Here is a 20,581-nt window from a genome sequence, read left to right on the forward strand (position 1 = left end):
GCTTTGGGTGATAATGATGCATGGATGTTGGCTCATCATTAGTAACAAATGCACCACTCTCGTGCAAGATGCTGATGGAAAGGGAGGCAGGAGGCTTATGGTAACTCTACTTCCTTTGCTGTGAACCTAAAACTGTTCTAAAAAATAAAGTCTATTAGACAAATTTTACTTTTTGGAAATATCATTCTGGCATTGTGCAAATAAATACTTGGTTGGCTATGGAGAATATAGAAAAAAAATTTTAAAAAGAGCAGATAAACACTGAAGCAAAGCTTAAAATTTCCTACATGAGTACTGACAGGGAAAAAAAGGTTGTTTATGTTTTTCAGGCAAAAAAGCAGATAATAAAGTTATATGTGTACCATAATCCCAATCTTGTACAACAAACAAAAGAAACAGACACAGAAAAACATTGGAAGGGATATACACCAAATTGTTGACACTGATCTTATATACAGGGTGGAAGGATTATGGATATTTTCTTTTCATTTCAATGTTTTAATTTTTTCCAATTAAATTTCTTGCATGAAAAATAAATAAAAGCAAAAAGATCATACAGTTGTTTTACTGTTATTTTTTCATCTTGTTAGTGTGTAAGCTTGGTGAAGACAGGAACAATAACTTGCACATCTCTGTGTTTCTGCTTTAGGGATATGTACACGCCATACTGGACGGGGCTTTACAGTTCTCAGAGTGTTCTCACCTACTGTGGGGCAGGTAACATGGTGGAGCAGGCTGATGGTACAGTAGCCCCCCAATATACACACACTGGAATCCCCATAACCTGTGAGTAGTAGGGTGCACATACACACACACACACACACACACATATATAGTTTTTTAAAAGAGTAAATATTACAAGACAAAAGATGCCATTAGGTTAAGGATCTTGAAAAGAGTAGAAAGAGCTGTGAAGAGGGAGGCTGAGACTGAAGTGATGCAGCCACAGCTCAGCAATGCTGGGGCACCCACTGGAGGCTGGAAGGAGCAAAGACTGGATTCTCCCCCAGGTTCCTAGAGGGAGTGAGGCCCTGCTCAATTTTGGACTTCTGGTCTCGCCAACTGCGAGAAAATCAGTTTCTGCTGTTTGAAGTGGCCAAATTTGAGGTAATTAGTTATGGCAGCATCAGTAAACTAATACAGCAGGCATTCCCATTTTACTAATGACCAATCTCAAACATAATTCTGTGCTTAATCGTCTTACAGCTATTAGGAGGCAGAGAAAGAATTCAAACCCAGATCTTTGACATCCAAGTGCAGAACAGTATTCTTTCTATTGCTCAATATATTCTAGAGTATTTATTCAGTTGAGTGGTTAATTCTAACAGTTAAATGAGAAAAATCATACAAAACAATTTTTGTAGGAATACTAAAAACAAGACAATTTGAATTATTTTTAAAACTATTTATTTTTAAATATATTTTAAATGTTAGCCTGAGCATGTGCTATAAGACAGAAAAAAATCTAAGAAAATGTGGCACCATCTCTGATATGCTTCAAAATTCAAGTGATACGTTTCTATGTCCAATTTCTATTAACTTCTTATTTGTTCATGGACTAATTTCCCTTTGACTTTGCTAATTTGTTTAAAATCTTGATTTGATTAACTTGACCAAATTAATCTCTTTTCTAACCTTAAGATTCTAAAATCAGAGTTAGAGTGAGATGCCCAACCACTTAAAAGATAACTTATTCTTTACCTGGAATAAATGAATATTTTGCTCGAAATCCCAGTCCTTCAAGCTCTTCATCAGAACTAAACTTAATCCACATGAATCTCCCTGTTGATCTAATTAATGGAGGGCTTTTCACACCACAGTAACGATCTATAAGAGGAGAGAAACCAAATGGCCCATCTCGAACTTCCAAGTGATCAAACCGACACTCAAATGATGGTTCTATATAATAATGTTCATCAAAGGTCAACTCTATTCTTTGACGTGGAGCAGCTAGAAAATAAGAGTAAGCAAATCAGGACAACACAAACAAGAAAGAATATAAATGTATTGACACAAATGAGAAAAGCAGAACAACCGTTCTGCTAACTGCTTCACAGACAAAGGTCTTAGTGAGAATTGCTATACAAGTCATGATAAATGTTGCATCTTACATTAAAAATAATGCTACTCTGTAGAACTACAGTAATCTTTTCCTTTGGCATATGCTATCTACTAAATTAAATATTTTTGAGTGATTCAAACTGAAGAGTCAAGAAGCTAATAGTTCAAGATACAACGTACCACAATGCACAGAAAAATAAACAGAAGAAATGAAAAGAACTCACTTATGTGGACATAAATTTGAATTAAGCCTTATAAGGGATGCCAGTAAGTTTAAGTTTCTTATCAGAGAAAGAAGTTTTTCATATATACTAATGTACCTAGTTGAATTATACTTTGGGAGGTTCAAACATTCCCTAACATTTCTGCTAGTATCTTGTTAATGTATGCAATATGCAGAAATACTTATCATTACTATAGTTTAATTCAAATACATGTTTAAATTTCATTCAAACTGGTTTACATAGGTCATTTTACCAACATATTTAGTTTTACAATAAAGTAAAAATTCATCCAATAAAAGAAATTGGTCAAATACCTTCCAAAATGTAGATACACTCCTTGTTTGGTGGATATGAGTCAGGATAATTTGGTGAAGCAAAATGACCTCCATTGCTGGTTCGAACCCAAATGCCACACTGGGTTGCAGGAATATGCTTGATTCCAATATTTTGTCCATCTTAGGGGAAAATTGCATTCAAAACACTCATTACAGCAAAAGAGAATCATTCTTTTCTTTCCCCCACCACTTTCCAAACAATTGCTCACTCTATGCTACATATATAAAATTTTGTAAGAACCACTGTCAAATTTAGCACAATAAATTGAGTACAGAAGTGAAAGAGAGGGAGGGAAAACTTGCTGGGAGAGGACAAGTTTGCCGTATAAGAGAACAGGGAAATAAAGGGCTTATAGGCACTTAACAAAGGGCAAAGCTGTATGGTGGAATCTGCTAAGTCAGTAAGATGCAATACAATTCAGTTCTAACCTAAAAATAAAGGCATCCCAGGAGTTGATCTCTGATATGGGGCCCTCATACTTAGTTTAACACAACAGTGAAAGAAGATTCAAAGGTTACAGAGGGATTTTAGTTGAAGATTGTAGACTAAACACATGCACGTAGCTCTGCTCCTTCCTCAAACTCCACTTAAACAACAATAAAAGGATTTTTAAAAGGGTATAAACTCTTAAACAGAGAGGGGTAGATATAGCAGTAACAACTGGCAGTACCAGGAAGTGGGGTGGGGGATGGTGAGTGAAATTGGGCTTTTTAAAAACATGAGGCTAGTTAAAAGTCTGTTTAGAATGAGTTGGATTTTCAGTACCATTTCCTCCTCCACAAATCTAGCAGCTCTACAACCACATCAGAACACTAAAGGTGATTTCTTTGGAGAAGGTAAAACAACAGGGTTACTAGACTAGGGGCACCAGGCACAGCTGAGAATGAAAACAGGGAGATGAGTGAATGTTAGCACATGTCCTAGCCTTCGTTTCCTGCTTAACTCCCACAAAGGCCTCCTGGTCAGATATTGAGGCTTTAAGCAGGAAAAGAAAAGATTCTTCTCTGGGAATCCAAACAGCCCCTAGGAAAGGCTTGCTGCAGATGCGGGAGTTCCCCAATGTCAGATCTGTCAACAGTGAAAGCCAGTAACTGATCCTTGCCCACACCTGCAGACAGTTAACGATCAGTTTTTAGTGCCCCTCTTAAAATATGAGCCCTCAAGGATCACCAGACATTGGAGGAAAATCTCTAATATAAATAAATAAATAAATAAATAATAAAAAAACCCAAAACTGGAGAAAAGCAACTCTGAGGAGATAAAGACTATGCAAGAAAAATATTTAAAAACCACCACCACCACAAAACAATCATTTAATATCCTGAGAAAGAAAAGCAAGTAAATCCATAAGACAAAAACAAAGATAGTGTACAAACAGAATATTATATTCAGAAAACAGAACCAAAAAAGCTTCCAAAAACAGAAGAGATGAAAAAATCAGCAGAACATTTAGAACAGAGTTCAGCAAACTATGACCCTGGGCCAAACATGACCTGGAGCCTGCTGTAAATAAAGTTTTACTGGAATATACCCATCCCCATCATTTGTGTGCTTTTGTTCCAGGACAGAAGAGTTGAGAAATTCGAAGAGTTGCTTCAGAGACTGTAGGACCTACAGCACCTTAAATACTTACGATCTGACCCTTTACAGAAAAAGTGTTCTAACTCCTGGTTTAGAGGTAAAGTTGAGGAAGTCTCAGAGAATGTGGAGCAAAAAGATGGAAAACAGAAGAGCCAAAAACAAAAACCAAGAGGGCCATAACTAAGTAAAATAATAGAATTCCTGAAAAGGCAAAAGAGAGAAAATGGAGGAAAGGGAATTTTAAAAATTAAAACAGAAAAAAAAAAAGAAAATTTCCTAAAGACAAAATTCAGCTGAATGAGTGACTTAATGTAAATCCTGAATACTGAGTTAACCAGAATTACGACAGAACTGTGTTGAAAGGGTGGTACAAATGCAAGGTACGAGAACACTCATATATGGATGGTGTGGACGGTAGGTGCGCGAAAGAGCTAAATTCTCATCTTCCACGGTGAAAAATCATTATCTAATTTCTAAAACTGAAATAACCAAGAAGTAGCAATACAGCATGTTATTTAGAGAAAGGAAGGGAAATACCAAAAGAATCAGCTAAGAGTGATTATTTCCATGGAGCAGGAAGTTAAGTACGGCAAGATGGGGAACTCATTTTTCCTAATTAACTTTTTAGGAATGCTTTGATTTTTATCATGTGTATGTATTACTTAGATGAAAATAAAAAACAAACAAGGTTACACTGGAAATGTACTAAATTCAGACATAAAAATCTGGCTAAAAAAAAATCACACTAGCTAATCATCAATCATAAATCAAGACAAAAGAACAGGACCAAAGGACTTTGAATAAGATATTAACTGAAGTGTTTCATTTGTTTAAATTAGAAAAAGGGACTTTTATTTTTGCTTAGTGATAAATCTCATTTAATTTTTGGACATAATCCACAGTATGCTAGGAGCTACTAGTCATGTCAATTTAAAAAATTTATCAGGGCAAGACTTTATGCTGACAATTTACTCTAGTTAACTGCAGCTAAACCCAGTTAAACTGAGGCTGATGGGTTGACAGAAAGCCTTAGGTCACTGGAACACCCCAAAGGGATTATGGAAATAGTACCCAACAGCTGCAATCCTTTCAAATAAGCCAGTCCATTGTCTTAAACATGCAGTAAGTCACCAATGTAAGTACTTTACCTTGGGTTTTTTGGGCCACGGCAATCCCTTCCACTACCAGTACTGTTATTAACAACACTAGAGAAATAACAGAGAAGAAAAGTTATGAAATTGAATCTATACTACATTTTACTAAGTCAATAAAGAAAATTGGATGACAAAAAAAGATGAACTAAAATCACTATTTATTACTCAAAATTCACTCTCAAGATCTTTAAGCATTAAATGTTATACTCTGATTTGCTACCTAACCCTTAAGATAACCCAAGAAAACACAAGTAGTTTTGTACTCATTTATAAGCATTTAATAATACATGGCACTGAAAGCATTTTTCAACTTAATAGGTTTTTTTGTTTAAAAAAAAAAATACTTGTTTTTTGCAACAGACCTTGCTCATCCTAACTATTCCTCTATTTACTGTAGTCCATCTCAAAGTTTACATGCAGTATAGCTGGCTCTGCAATGTGCTATGGCAGTGAAAGTTCAATTAGATTATATCTGTTTTCTGAGAACATTCATAATCAAGACAGAAGTAAGGGGGCAGCAGTCTCCTAGAAATCAATTCAAACTGTCTTATCATTGTGCAGTACTACGCTGTGCTCTATGCTACAAAGGCTAGCCGTATTTAACACTGAAGCTTTTTTCTATGTTGAACATTTCTGAGACCCAATCAACAACATATTGAATTGTTTTGTGTATGTGGTTTGAAGATTTAAAGAAACATTTTTATGGATGTTGCACTCTCCCTTTCAATGGAAACCACACTGCCAGCCTGTCCTGAACTACTGCGTGAACTGGAGTTATTCATTCAGTGAATAGGCACTTACAGAGTATCCACTGAAGAGCGGGCACCAAGGATGCACAGGTGTGGAGAGAGAAATCGAGCAAAATGGTTAAGAGTGTGGACTTAAGGAGTTTCATGAATTTGGGCTAGGGTTCAAGTTTTGCCTTCTACCAGCTGTGAGGCCTTTTCAGCTCAGTTTACTTATTTGTAAAATGGAGATGACGTATAAATAGGTCAACCTCATTGGTGGCTGTGAAGATTAAATGAGATAATGTGTATAGTACTTTTATGTGCCAGGCATTCTGCTAAATAAATGATGGATATTAGGACAAACCAGCATCCACAAGGAATCAATGTATTGTTGAATCTACAATACAAGGTGAAACGGAGTTTAACAGGAGATATGCAGAAGGCATAATGGAAGCAGAAGGTCCATTCTGCTGGGGGCTAAGGGAAATAGAATGAGGAAAACTCCCAAAAAAGAAGGCATATTCTGGTTGGACCTTATAGTCCTTGAGTCCAGGAAAAGGAGAAAGAAACAGCTTAAATAAGAACTTGGAGGGCAGGGCGCTGGTGGCTCATGCCTGCAAATCCCAACACCTTTGGAGGCCGAGGCGAGAGGATTGCTTGAGCCCAGGAGTTCCAGAGGCCCTGTCTCTACGGAAAGAAAAAAAAAAATTAGCCAGGCATGGTGGCATGTGCCTGTAGTCCCAGCCACTTGGGAGGCTGAGGCAGGAGGATCACTAATGCCCAGGAGTTAAGAAGCTGCAGTGAGCCATGATCATGCCACTGCACTACTGCCTGGGCGAAAGAGTGAAACCATGCCTCAATAACATAACATAACATAACATCACATAACATAACACATAACATAACACATAACACATAACATAACATAACAAACATAATATAACATAACATAACATAACATAAAAACATGGAGGCATGAGTTCTAACCTACAGCAGGTTTTAGGGAACTCTGAGTAATACAGTGTGGTTGGCAAGTGGAAGGCTACAGCGGTATAGTAGGTTAGAGAAAAGTTGGGTGAGATCTGATTGTAACAAGTTTTGAATGGCATGCTAAAAAGTGTGGACTTCTAACTATAATGAGAAGCCCTTGTAGGTTTTTAAACAAGTGTACGGCATTATTACTTCTGTGTTTTAGACCAACAATCCTAATGGTTGTGTGGAGTCTATACTTTTAATGAGAAGAGAGAAGATCATTAGGAAGGAAAGGTGATCATGTTTGCATTACCATCTTTGAAGCAGAGTGGTGGCCGTGGAAAGGGAAAGGCGGAGAAACTAATGACATGGTTCAGGTGTAGAGTCAAGTGCAACTTACAGGACGTGAGGGGTGAGGGAGGTGGAGGCACTGGAGTCTGCTAGTGCAAGTGGTTGGTAGATAGTTACCACTGTTCACTCAACAGCACGTACTGGGTGTCTACTATCAAAGTCACCAACGTAGAAACGGTTAAGAGGTAGCTCTTGTTATTCAGTTAGTATCTTAAAATCTAATTCTTTGACCTCTTCATCCTTGGTTTCTTGCATCTTTGCTGACCTCTGTGTCTCCTCTGTCTTTTCTCAATAACGTTAATTTCCCCCTTCCCTTTCTTTGGTTGATGGTAGTGTTGAAGATCTCACGTTATGCTGAGATCTTGAACTCTTCACATCTTTACACTGGATCTGATTAGAAGAATGGAGTTTTGAAACATTTTTTTAAAACAGAAGATTTATGATCAAAAAGAAAAGTCAGGTAATAGTAGGTATTTGATAATTCAGCAAATAACCCAACCATTTGTATCAATTTATCTCATTAGAAGACACTATCTCCCCAGGCATATCATTCAGATCATACGCCACTGGTCAATATTTCGTGCTCAGTATACCGTTCCTCCTTAATCACAGGTGTAACTATTTACCAGTTTGACATTTACAAATCCATCTATAAGCAAATAATCACACAAAGCCAGCAGACAGGGCATGAAAGAGGTCAATAAACTGAAGACAAGACAGCAACGGCAACTATGGCAAAGGGATGAACTGTGCCCCCACAATTATGGTATACAATGACCAATAAAAAAGTGCCTGTATAAAATAACTGCTTTATGAAATTTGCACAGAATACACAAGTAAGGTAGAACAATCGTACTGAAGATAAAGTTGCAAGGCCAAATAGCCTATTATATTCTTTTCAACTTTATTTAGAGGGCTGCACGGTTTTCTTTTTTTCTCAAGTAAGTACTAGCTATTCACAACTCAATTGACCAAATGAGCTGTGCCACTAAATATAAAAACGACGTATAAAGAATATGGCGAATCTGCACAGCAATTAGGGATAGAAAAATTTACTGATACAGTTTTTGGTAATACAGTTGTGACTATTAATCCATTCTAAATTCTGTATCATTATAAACAGTTTCCTGAGTTGTATAACAAGGTCTTTGTACGCTGCTTGAGTTATAATCAGGCTGAGATATTAAAACAAATTCCATTAATGCTAAACCCTGCAATTATTTAGCACATGAAGCAGTTCTGTGGTTCTTTGTTCTGTCTTTATTCCCAATCTAGGTGCCACTGTTCCCTCTTACCAAAAGGATCAATAATATCTCAAATACAGGAATACCTCACACTTTGAATTCAATGATAATGTATATAGGAAGGCACTAATTCTATAAGGCAGAAATCTACACAAAAATAATTCTAAACTCTTTAACCATGCAATTTGATTGTACAGAGAACTGCTTGTGATTTAATGCTTGAGAAAGGTAATGTCCACCATTTATGACGTTACTCCTGGTTCTAGAGTTGAATTTAGTCTCACAATAACCTGTGTACAGATCTGACCTAAAATGAAGTCACTCAGATAATAAAAGATAGGTGCTATTCAGGCTGTTAAACAATCCTCAAAGCCACTCCCTTTATTCCTCCTCTTTTTACCCTGAATCACTGTCATTTTAGCTCTAAGCAGACAATCCTGTTCCTAGGCCTTCCAGTTTTAAGGCCTACTTTCTACTGTAAAAAAAAAAAAAAAAAAAAAAAAAAAAAAGTCAAATTTATTCTTTTCACTATTACTTAATAGTGGCAATTCTAGTGAATGCAATAAATACTAGAAAGAAGACAAAATTATTATTTATAGATTTCAATGTTATTGAAAACCTAAAAACCTCAAGAGAATTATTTGAAAAATTATTACACCTATTAAGAAAGTAAAACTAAAATAAATAAACAATAAATACACTGAATAAAACAGAGCAGTAACATGTTTCTGAGTAGTAAAATAATGCTGCAAAGATAATAAGTCTTTCCAATAGGCCATACATTTAATATTTTAATAAAACTCTTAGTGGGTCCTGTTTCTGGACTTAACAAAATGTTTCTGATGCTCATCTTGAAGACTTTGTTATATTGGCCAAAGAAAATTTAGAAATCACATAAAATAAAACAACATATGATATATTTATTGTAAAGCTACAGTAATTAAAAAATGTAGCAATGACATAGGAAGAAACGGATGATCTGTTAAATACATGCAGCAACCCACTGTCTAACAGGTAGTGAGTCACTTCCTGTTGGCAATGAACCAAACAGACAAGGTCCTTATTCTCCAGCACCTTATAGATAAGAAAATGGAAAAAAATTAAAAGCTCAGAGATAGATATATATATCCAAGAATTAATTTTTATTTATTGATTGATTGAGACAGAGTCTCACTCTGTCGCCTAGGCTGGAGTGCAGTGGCGTGATTTTGGCTCACTTAACCTCTGCCTCTGGGTTCAAGCAATTCTTGTACCTCAGCTTCCTGAGTAGCTGGGACTACAGGCATGCGCCACCACGGCCAGCTCATTTTTTCTATTTTAGTAGGGACAGGGTTTCACTGTGTTGGCCAGGCTGGTCTCAAACTCCTGGCCTCAAGTGATCTGCCTGCCTCAGCCTCCCAAAGTGCTGAGATTACAGGCATGAGTCACCACACCCAGCCCCAAGAATTTATTATGATATACATGGTATTTGAAATCCTTGGTGAAAGGATGGATTTAATAAATGGTTCTGGGATAACATATTAATTCTTTGAAATAAAAATAGATCTCGCCTTCAAGCTAAAAACAAAAAATAAATACCAGATTGGGGAAAAAAAGGTGAATTATGTATATATTTTGGGGTGAAGAGCACCTTCATTTACTAACAATAGACACACAAATAAAATCTAATAATAAATGGGGGAAAAAAGATTAGACCATCACAAAAATGTGCCAAAACCCAAAAATTCAGCCTTACAAACATACATACATATATACATGTACAGATTCTAGTGTTGGTCAGGCTATAGGAAACTGACATACTCATATAATGCCATTGGATTGTAAACTGGCACAACTTTTTGGAGGTTAATCTGGTAGAATATATTAAGGCTCAAAAATGTGCAAATCCCACCAGCATTTCTACTTCCAGGTGTGGGAACTGAATCACTGTGACCGTGGTCCTCAAACTTTAATGTGCATCATAATCACCTTCGGTTTATTAACTCACAGATGGGAGTACTTTCAGAGACTCTGATCCAGTGGGTCTGAGGCAGGGCTTGAGAATCTGCCTTTTAACAAATTCTCTAGGGATGCAGAAGCTGCTGGAGCTGGGACGACACTGTGAGAACCACTGCAACAGGAGCGTGGCAGATGACTGAAAGCAACAGCGAGAGGTGGCCTTTTCCCTCCTTTGGTGGTGGCAGGGTAGGGGTGGGCAAAAAGGAGTTGAGTCAATTTTGGAAACGTTGAACTTGAGGTGAATGCTCTACTATCTATTCTTATAAGGGCTCCAACAAATACGTCTTGTTTCTGAACATCTGCACTTGCCAGGGACCTTGGACCTCTTTGCTTCCATGAAAGTACATTTTCTAAAACCTGCTTTCTCCAGGAACCCTTTCCAGATTAATTTCACTTGACAGCATTCAGACTTTTCACTTCTGATCATTCAACAGCTCTCCATCTGTTTTTTAATTTTTTTGTTCTTATACTGATTTTGCACACTTCTATGTTGGCATTAGGTTTGGCACGAGTAACAGAAATACCTAAACTAACAGTTTAAAACAAGATAGAAATACATTGCTCTGTCATGCGAATAAGCTGGACACAGGGAGTCAAGCGTCAGAGTGAAGGCTCTATCAATACCAGGACCTGGGTTCCTTCTGTCTCATTACCCAGCTGTGAGAGGCTCATTTCCAAGGTCACCCTATGCTCCAGTATGAGGCTGGAGTGCCAGCTATTCTATCTTCATTATAGCTCCCATGTCTGCATTCTAGTTATCAAGAATGATGACTTGATAAAGGGCATTCTCCCTCTCTCTAAAAACACTTGCCAGGGCCAGGCGCGGTGACTCACGCCTGTAATTCCAGCACTTTGCGAGGCTAAGGTGGGAGGATCATGAGGTCAGGAGTTCAAGACCAGCCTGACCAATATGGTGAAACCCCGTCTCTACTAAAAATACAAAAATTAGCCGGGCATGGTGGCACGTGCCTGTAGTCCCAGCTACTTGGGAGGCTGAGGCAGGAGAATCACTTGAACCTGGGAGGCAGAGGTTGTGGTGCGCCAAGATCATGCCACTGCACTCCAGCCTGGGTGACAGAGCAAGACTCCATCTCAAACAAAACAAAACAAAAATGCTTGCCCATAATCTACAATGATTTCAAAATAGAAGTTTAAACAACAAAAACAACAATTCCCCTAAGTTGCACACATCATTTTCTACTTGTTATCTAACTGGCTAGACTTAGTCACATGGTCACCTAAACCAACAGGAAACTGGGAAATAGTCTTCATTTTGGGGAACTGTGTGCTCAGTTAAATTCAGAGAATTACTGACAAATAGTTAAATGGACATTTCTAGACAACTGGAAGTTTCTACCACAGTCCCTATAGTGTATTATGTACACAGCAGCCAGTGATCTTTTCAAAATACAAATCAGATCACATCACAGCCTTGCTTAAAATCTTCCAGTAGAGTCGCATTATAGTTAGAACAAATCTGTGCCCCTTACTCTGACTTCGGAGGTCCTATGTGACCTGGAGCTCGCGTGTCTCTCTGGCCTTCCGAGCACTCTCTACTAGAACACAGGCCTTCTTCCCATCACTTAAAACACATCAAGCTAATTCTTGCCTTGGGGACCAGCTGTGCCTTCGGCCTAGAATCTCTTTGGCTGATTCCTTCCTGTTGTTCAGGTCTTGTGAAGCTTTCCTAATTTCTAAATAAGCGCTACATTTTCTCCTTCATTTTGCTTTATTTCATTATTATATTACCTGGTATTTTAAGGCTTGTTGGTTGTCTGTCTCTTCTTACTAGAGAGAAGGGCTTTGTCTGTCTGATTCACTGATGCATCTCCACGGCCTAAAAGACTGTCTGGCCTCAACAGTATTCAATACAGACATGATGAACACATGGGGGTGACTGAGCGTGACTCCAGTGCATCTTCTTTGTAACCGCAAACACATAGCACAGTAACTGACAGGCACACATCTTGGATGAACAAACAGTAGCCACACGTGACCTTGCTTTTTAAAATGTGAGCACAAATCAGGCATGGGAAAAGAACTGAGATTCCCCCCTACCCTCCTGAGATACCCTGCCATCACTGTTATTTTCCTCAAGCTGGCTCAATTTACCTTTGTTAGTAATTAAGTGTGTCTCTTTCTACGTCTTCCTGTGTTAAGCAACTCAGTGGTAAACATAAAGCTTTTAAAATCCAACACAAGATGCTAGAACCACCTACCTGGTCTCTCTGCTCATTACCATTTCTTATAATGACAGCAGAACAGAGTTCAATTAGAGTCCACATACTATTTGACATGGCAGTCACTTGTTTTTGATAAACTATGTTCCAAAGAACAAAAAAAGTACCCAAATTTAATCAAACTCAATCATACTTTACTAGTTAAGAACAAAGATGGATGGTGAACTTTGGGATCACTCCAGCCTACATATGCTAATGACATGCCAATCACTTTAGTAAGAAAGAGTAACTCTATAGCAGAAGTGCTTTCTCTTTCCTGCAGAATGTGACAAACTCCTCCTTAGTAGAGCTGATCTGAGATGGCGCTTTTGTAAGCTCTATTTTAATTACACATCAGTCCTCCTGACTGCACAGTGACTACCATCACCTTCTAACATGATCAGGTCATATTTGAAAGACTACTTGGTATCTTCTAGTGCTGTAATTTCCAGTGTTACTCCAGGCATATTTAAACCAACATGTCTTAATGTCATTTTGATTAGAAAGGATTGAACTTTCAGATTAGTATACCCTGTAATTTTGGAAGCAATATAAGAAACCCGTTGAAGTGTCAGTTCTTGGAGCCACCCCGGTGTTTGAGGTGACTGAGAGGGCAAGACCTCCCACCAATCACAGCAACTCTGTTCTGTTGTCCTTTTTTTTTTTTTTTTTTTTCAAGTGCTTCCTCACAAAAGTTCCCCTAAAGTTTGGAAACCACTAGATTAGACCACCTCTTAAGATGCTCCTTTCCAACCCAAAGATCATAATAATTTCAATCTCCAGTGCCTCAGGGAGACGTATTTCTAAGTATAAATAATTATTCCACAGGAGCGTAAGTTGAAAAATGATAGGAGATTGTGCTGGATGGGTGGTACCTCAAGAGAAGGAGGTAGTCTATTGTTTTAAAATTTCAGATATGAACTTTATTTCTAGTCTATCATTTTTCTATCCTTTCTAAAAAGGACTGAAAATGGCTTTGATTTCAACTTGTTTTGTCATGCAGGGTTTTTCCTAAATAGCGATTTTAATTTCAAAATGAAAGGTAAACCAGATTGCCGTTGAGGATTTACTACAACAAAACCATTATTTAATAAGACTTTTCAATTGACAGTGTTAAAACAGTTTTTCCCAACCCCTGGAAGGAAAAGCCAAAAAGTTGATTTTTAACAAGGCTTTAGTATTAAAGGACAAGTTTTTCAGTACCACACTTATTTCTGTATAACTAGTTTATAGTCCTGGGTGAAATGTAAGAATGAAAAACGAGTTAATACTTGGACCGTCTCAGACAAGATTTTTAAATACAGTGCCAAGGAATATTTCTGCTGTTACATTACAAATTTAACCAGTTTCTACAGCTTGAAATATTGCTGAGTTGAATAGATTCTCCTGAAGCAAGTGTGCAGAATAAGAACAAAAAATGGATTTATAATCCTCATGTAATATTTTCATGAGACTATAATGCTTAGTTAGCCTTGACAGAAGATTAACTCAAATTCTGTGAGGCCTAGAGGGATCACAGTTAAAAGTGAATTTTTTAGTTTCAACAACATAGGAAAGGTTTAAAAGCCTAGCAAGGTTATTCTTTTGTCTTAATAGCTGAAAGTAAAACAAGAATAATCAGCGGCATCTTAAAGAACTAAAATTACTTTCTACTTAAAATCTCACACACTCATTATGGCTGATTTATTTTAGTAGAAACTGACCATAATATTTCAAACAAGGCTTCCGTGGGTAATATCCACAATTATGTAAATGTTAAATAGCTGCTTCAGATAAGCACCTCTTTGATGTTGAAGCAATTCACTTTATAGGATAAAAGGAAAACTTCTTCATGCCTTGGGGCACACAATGAGTAGTTGGTAATGGGAAAGGCCAGTATCTTTTTAAAAGGCAACTTTTTAAAATTAAAATACTGATTTTTAAATAAATTATACATGCGTTTGGTAAAAAAAAAAAACAAAAAAACCAAACAAACAAACAAAAAAACACACACACACAAAATCAAGTGATACAAATAGGTGTGCAGTGAAACCAGTCTTCCCTTCATTCTTGTCTTTCAATCCCCTAGATTTCCGTATTAGAATCAACTACTGTTAACAATTTCTTGAATCTTTCCAGACCAGTTCTCGACATTTACAAGTTAATACCACAGAAGACTTTAAAAATAACTTGCTTTCTCTCTAGGAAGCCACCACCACCAACAGCAGCAACAACAACAATAATTCAGCTTGAGCTTTAAAAATACTCCAGCATGTAAAAATAGTGTAGGCTGACTTAACACTGAAAAAAGAAAAGCCAGACACTATATTGTTTTCACCGTAGCTCTGCCATCACCAGAATCCTTTCCTGAAAGGTGCAACACTCAACGCTTCACCACGATGGCCAGAGAGGGCAGTGTGCACCCACGGGAAAGGCGAAGGCAGAAACGCTGCAAATCCCTTCACCATTGGAGAAGGCTCTACCAGCCCCCCTACCCTATCCAGCTCGATTTTATCAAGTTCTGCAGGTAAAGCAGTGTGACAGATCTACGCGACTTCATCCGGGGGTGCTCTCGGATGCACGGTCAGTAGCATGCTGACAACCTTACCGTAGTGAGGGCGCAATCCGACAACGGCAGAAAATTCAGATAAGCAGCACGATCAGAAATCCTAGTGTGCATACGGTTTATCACGAAAGAGTAAAAACATTCCTCTCCCAGGAATGACTGTAAAAACTAGGAGTTAGAGATATGAAAACTACAGGATGAATTTCAGAGTTGTTTTCAATTGTAATAAAGGAATCACTACGGATTTACGGTTTGTGAAATATTCATCAGCTAGAAAGTCCTAGGTTACCTTAGTACAAGCTGTAGATACGTTTACAGTGGGGTAGTTAAACGTTTCGAATTACTGAAATCTCAATTACGAATTTAGGAAAATGTGGAGAGTAGACAATGTGTCCAATTAAAATCAAAAGCAAAATTACACTGAACTTTCTAATAAGACAAATTTGAAAAAAGTGTTAGGGAGCAGGAAAAACGTCACTCTGTAAATATTAAGATACAGTGCTGAGTTATACATGACACCGTTAACAATGCCTCAGCTGTACCCTCAAAATTTAAAAAAAAAGAACATGTTACGACATTACAAACATGTCAGCTTTCAATTTAAATCAGCAGTGGGGAAAAGGGAAGTCCTTTACTGAGTGGTGGTGCTGTTTTCCCTCTGGAAATTGAAAAGACGATTTACTCAGTCCGAGTTTCAGGAGCAACTTTGTATCCCAATCCTAATTATCTATGTATAAAAATTTTCATCTAAATTACCACCTCCTGGGAAATGCAAAGCGGGTGGAGTGTATTTTAGAGCTCTGTGCTCTTGGCAAGCCAACTGTTTTAATTCCCAGTACAACAAATTAGTAAGAACCGAACACCAGCGGCGGGGAATTCTGAGACCTCTGGCGGAGCGCGAGGAGCGCGGTTCCGGGGAGCGCCGCGTCCCGGGAAGCGCCCGAGCTCAGCCCGAGCAGCAGCGCTCCCCGGGGACCGGGACGAGCCGGGTCCGCGGCGCCCGCGCGCCGCCCCCGGAGCCCGCAGTGGTGCCGCAGCCTCCGCGGCCGCAGCAGGTGGGACCCGGCCGGCCCGGCAGGCCCCGTTCCCCGCCGCGAGGTGCAGGCGCCGCGAGGCTATTCAAAAACCGCTGCACGACGTCACGGCCGCGGCTTTTATTGTTCTCGTGGAATTACTTTTTGCCATCACATCTGGAGAAAGACCGGCCTTCGCTCCACGACAGGAATCTCACAACTTTGCAAAGGGATGCGCGTAATTCTACGGAAGCGGCGCGAGGGCGCAGCCCGGAGGGCCCTGCTGGGCCCAGGGGCCTCCTGGCCGCCTTCCCGACCCGATCCCCCTTCCCACACGCGCCCCGCGAACGTCGGCCGGACTCGCAGGGGTGGGAGGCGGCGCGCCCGGAGAGCCGGTGGGGCCGGGCAGGGTGCGCGCACCGCGGTCCGCCACGAGTAGCCGCGAGCCCGGCCAGACAAAGAGGCGCGTCGGGTCCCGGGCGCGGGTAAGGGACGCAGGGGCGCGGGCAGGGCGGCGCGCCAGTCTCGGCCCGCAGGGGGCGCCGTCCGCGGCCCCAGCGCCGGTCCTTACCTTTGAGGACCGAGCAGAGCCGCTCCAGGGCCATGTTCCCGAGCTGCCCGGCGCTTCGCGAGGGGCTGAGGTAGCGGCGGCGGCGGCGGCGGCGGCGAGGCGCTCACGGCCCGGCGCGGCGGCGGCGGCGGCCCCACTCCGTCCCCATCGCCGGCCAGCAGCTGCCTCCCCGCGGGGCAGAGCTCAGGTCCTGCGGCCCGCCATGCCCGAGCCCCCCAGTGGGCTCCCGCGCGGCCCGAGCACCCCGACGGGCGCTGCCTCCTGCTCCGCGGCGCCCCGTCCCATCGACCGCCCGAGGGCCGAGGAGTGTGGGCGCGCGGCGCGGGAACGGCGGGCAGCTTCGCCCGCGGCCCCAGCGCGGGATCCACTGAAGTGGCAAGCGCGGGGCGCCCAGGCTCATTTAAGCAGGGAGCGCGAGCGCCGCGTGCCGGCTGCGCCGCCTGTGCGCATGTGCCCGCCCCGCCCCGCCCCGCGCCGCCCCGCGCCGCCCCGCGCCTCGCGCGCCCGCCGCGGCCTCGCGCCGTGGGACGGCGTGGCTACCCCCGTGGCTGCCGTTAGGATTGGGGGCCGGCTGGGCGCGGGGGTCGTGAGGGCGCCTCTCGCCGTGGCTGCACGGCGGCCTCGTCCGAGAGGCCGGCGCCGGGGCAGTGACCGGCCCGTGCCCAGCCGCCGCGCAGGGCGCCCGGGGCGGTTGGCCGAGCCCTCGAGGCCTCCCGTCTGACGGAGGCGCCCGGGAAGCGCCGCCCACCTCGGCCCCGCACCCTCGCCCGCCTACCCGGTCTCCGCCAGCCCTAGCAGACAGAGAGGGGCGCCGGCCCCTGGTCCCCCAGACCTCCATTCAAGGTCAAAACTTTGCCCAGCTCAGCCTTGCTCGACCCCGGGCAGGGAAGCGCGGACATCGGCAGAGGGAGCCCGAGGCTCTCCGTGCCCTTCGCGCCGGTGAGTTCCCGACGCGCGGCGCTGCCGGCATTTCCCTAGCGCCCGCCAGGTTGACAGGCACTTCAGTACCAACTCCTCAGACTCCCCCTCATGAAGTAGGTTTTAGGGGATTGGAAAGTCGAGGCCAGAAAGGTGAAACCCTTCGTCCAGAGTCACGTAGCGAATGAGCGGCAGGGCTGTGCACCTCCCCCGAGGCAGCCCTCCTAGCAGCTAACCACTACGCTGGTTGATGGGAGTCTCCAGGTCTGCCAACAACTGCCTGGCTGTTGGTGGTATTCATGATCCTGCTTTATTTTCTCCATAGCGGTTATCACACTGATATGACCTTCCTCATTTATTTATTTGTTCGTCCTTTATATCTCCCTCACCCTCACACTATTAAAATATCAGCTGCTTGCGGGCAGGCCGACTGCATTCATTTTTTTCACTCCACACATACGTATTGGGTGTTAATTATGTGCAGAAGACAATGATTGGTGCTGGAGATAACAACCGTGATCAAGGCCTTACCATAATAGAATATTTATGCGTCTCTGCGTGTAGTAGGAACTCTATAAATGTTTGTCTAACCAATTGTAGCTAAAGACAATGTCAGGCAACTGAAAAATTTTTCAGGTGTTAAGCTCTTCTCTCTTTGTATTCCTTCAAGAAAGGCACAAAAGCATAAATAATTCATGGGATTTACAAAGGAAAAACATATTTAACACCAGTTAATATCGAGGTGTTTCACCCTTTGCCATGTGCTATGAATGGGGGCATAAAAGATGGGTAAGTTTGGGTTCCTAAAGGTAACCACCTACTACAGTTAAGATGGCACACGAGAACCAATTAGGAAATAAAACATTTAAGAACTTTTTCCCACGGATATAAAAAGGTGGCTCACGCATGTAATCCCAGCACTTTGGGAGGCTGAGGCAGGCGGGTCACCTGAGGTCAGAGGTTTGAGACCAGCCTGGCCGACATGGTGAAACCCCATCTCTACTAAAAATACAAAAATTAGCTGGGCGTGGTGGCATGCACCTGTAGTCCCAGCTACTAGGGAGGCTGAGGCAGGAGAATCCCTTGAACTGCACTCCAGCCTGGGCAACAGCGAGACTCCGTCTCTAATAATAATAATAATAATAATAATAATAATAATGTAGCATATTAGTAGAATAGGACAGTAAGAAGACAATATTAAGTATAAGTTACAGACAACAGTGAACCAAAAAAATTTGAGAGGAAGGGGCTCTCAAATAAGGGGCTCTCAAATTAAGAGAAGTTGTTGACTGAAGGAAAAATGTGTGTGTGATGTCATCAGAGAAGGCTTCCTGAAGGAGGTGACACACAAACCATGGAAATGCTTGGGGTGGCGAGAGGAGAGGAGGCAGAAGAAGAGCTCAGCAGGCGGGGAGCAGGATGAGCCTGGAACGTGGGGCAAGTGTTGTGTTTGGTATTAAAGAAGAGGTTGGACATGGTGGGCTTTGATTATGGAGATAGGTGCTCAAATGCTAGTTAGGTAAATGATTACTTTTAATAGTGCAGTAATGGAGTTCTGGGAAGATTCATCTGGCAGTTGAGGTTGTAATAAAAGGAGAGATTAGAGCAACCACAAGAATTCCAAAAGTAGATCTGTAATACTTCTACGTTTACTTTAGAAGCTCTTACTTGTATTATTTTGATTAAACCTACAAAGTCTTTTTTCCTCTAGAATGTTGGCTTGGGAGTAGATTCCAATTGGGAATGTTCATTTTGTGGCTCCCTTTTAAGACACCTGTCTTTTAGATGTGCTGGTGGAATCGTCTGCAGTCGATTTTTCAAGGAATGTAGGAAAGCACAGATCATAGCTGAGACTACTGTGTGGCCATATCAAAAGCCTGTGACTACATATCAAAAGCTGAGACTACTGTGTGGCCAAATCAAAAGGGAAGCGTTTTCATGTCTCTCACTTGGGCGTTCTGTATTTGAATTATTATTTTCGTGGAAGATCACCCAGTAGCACCCAGTCTGTTCCCAGATTACCTGGCAGTTTCCAGGTGACTGAGGACTCGGCTTTCCTTGCATCCTGCCAGTCTCCCAGGCATCCATTCACGCTCTCCAACTCCTCACAATCATTCGTATAGTTTGAATTGGGTTTTCTCTGACCAAGTCCCATGTAGTACTTGAATGGTATTGCATGGCATTTACTTGTTACTAGAATGAACCTTGTTTTTTGTTTTTTTTTTGAGACGGAGTCTCACTCTGTCACCCAGGCTGGAGTGCAATGGCTCACTGCAACCTCTGCCTCCCGGGTTCAAGTGATTCTCCTGCCTCAGCTTCCTGAGTAGCTGGGATTACAGGCGCCTGCCACTATGTCCAGCTAATTTTTTTTTTTTGTATTTTTAGGAGAAACGGGGTTTCACCATGTTGGTCAGGCTGATCTCGAACTCCCGACCTCAGGTAATCTGCCCGCCTCGGCCTCCCAAAGTGCTGGGATTACGGGTGTGAGCCACCACGCCCGGCTGAATGAACCATTTTTTAAAAGGAAGCATTTTATTGTCAATGTTTATACACTTAACAAATTTTTGTTGTGTCTCTGTTTTGCTATTGTTTGGGAGTGTTAACATTTTATTACATGACAGCCAAGGAAAGCAGGTTGTTGCATTTGGAGATTGTTACTTACTGTC

General features: G+C 41.6%; 1 protein-coding gene and 1 long non-coding RNA gene across 7 annotated transcripts in view; one reads left to right on the forward strand and one right to left on the reverse strand.

The window, feature by feature from the left end:
- The window catches only part of NETO2 (neuropilin and tolloid like 2), a 59,760-nt gene extending 42,623 nt beyond the window's left edge, over window positions 1–17,137 (reverse strand). For 4 of the 6 annotated variants that reach the window (XM_063717286.1, XM_024234006.3, XM_024234007.3 and 1 more), the window contains exons 1-4: window positions 16,998–17,137; window positions 5,351–5,407; window positions 2,600–2,740; window positions 1,702–1,950 (exon numbers count right to left, since the gene is read on the reverse strand). In XM_063717286.1, the coding sequence (XP_063573356.1) occupies window positions 1,702–1,950; window positions 2,600–2,740; window positions 5,351–5,407; window positions 16,998–17,031 (481 nt within the window). In that variant the 5' untranslated portion in view covers window positions 17,032–17,137. Of the gene's footprint in view, window positions 1–1,701; window positions 1,951–2,599; window positions 2,741–5,350; window positions 5,408–16,588; window positions 16,918–16,997 lie in introns of those variants that run through there. The other 2 variants (XM_024234008.3, XM_054533857.2) reach the window with 2 other exon arrangements.
- A 359-nt stretch (window positions 17,138–17,496) lies between these two features.
- Window positions 17,497–20,581, forward strand: part of LOC103892662 (uncharacterized) — a 38,218-nt gene continuing 35,133 nt past the window's right edge. The window contains exon 1 of the long non-coding RNA XR_010137760.1: window positions 17,497–17,936. This is a non-coding gene — a long non-coding RNA (uncharacterized LOC103892662). The remainder of the gene's footprint in view (window positions 17,937–20,581) is intronic.

Source organism: Pongo abelii, chromosome 18 (genome assembly GCF_028885655.2).
Source record: "Pongo abelii isolate AG06213 chromosome 18, NHGRI_mPonAbe1-v2.0_pri, whole genome shotgun sequence".
NCBI classification, from domain to species: domain Eukaryota; kingdom Metazoa; phylum Chordata; class Mammalia; order Primates; family Hominidae; genus Pongo; species Pongo abelii.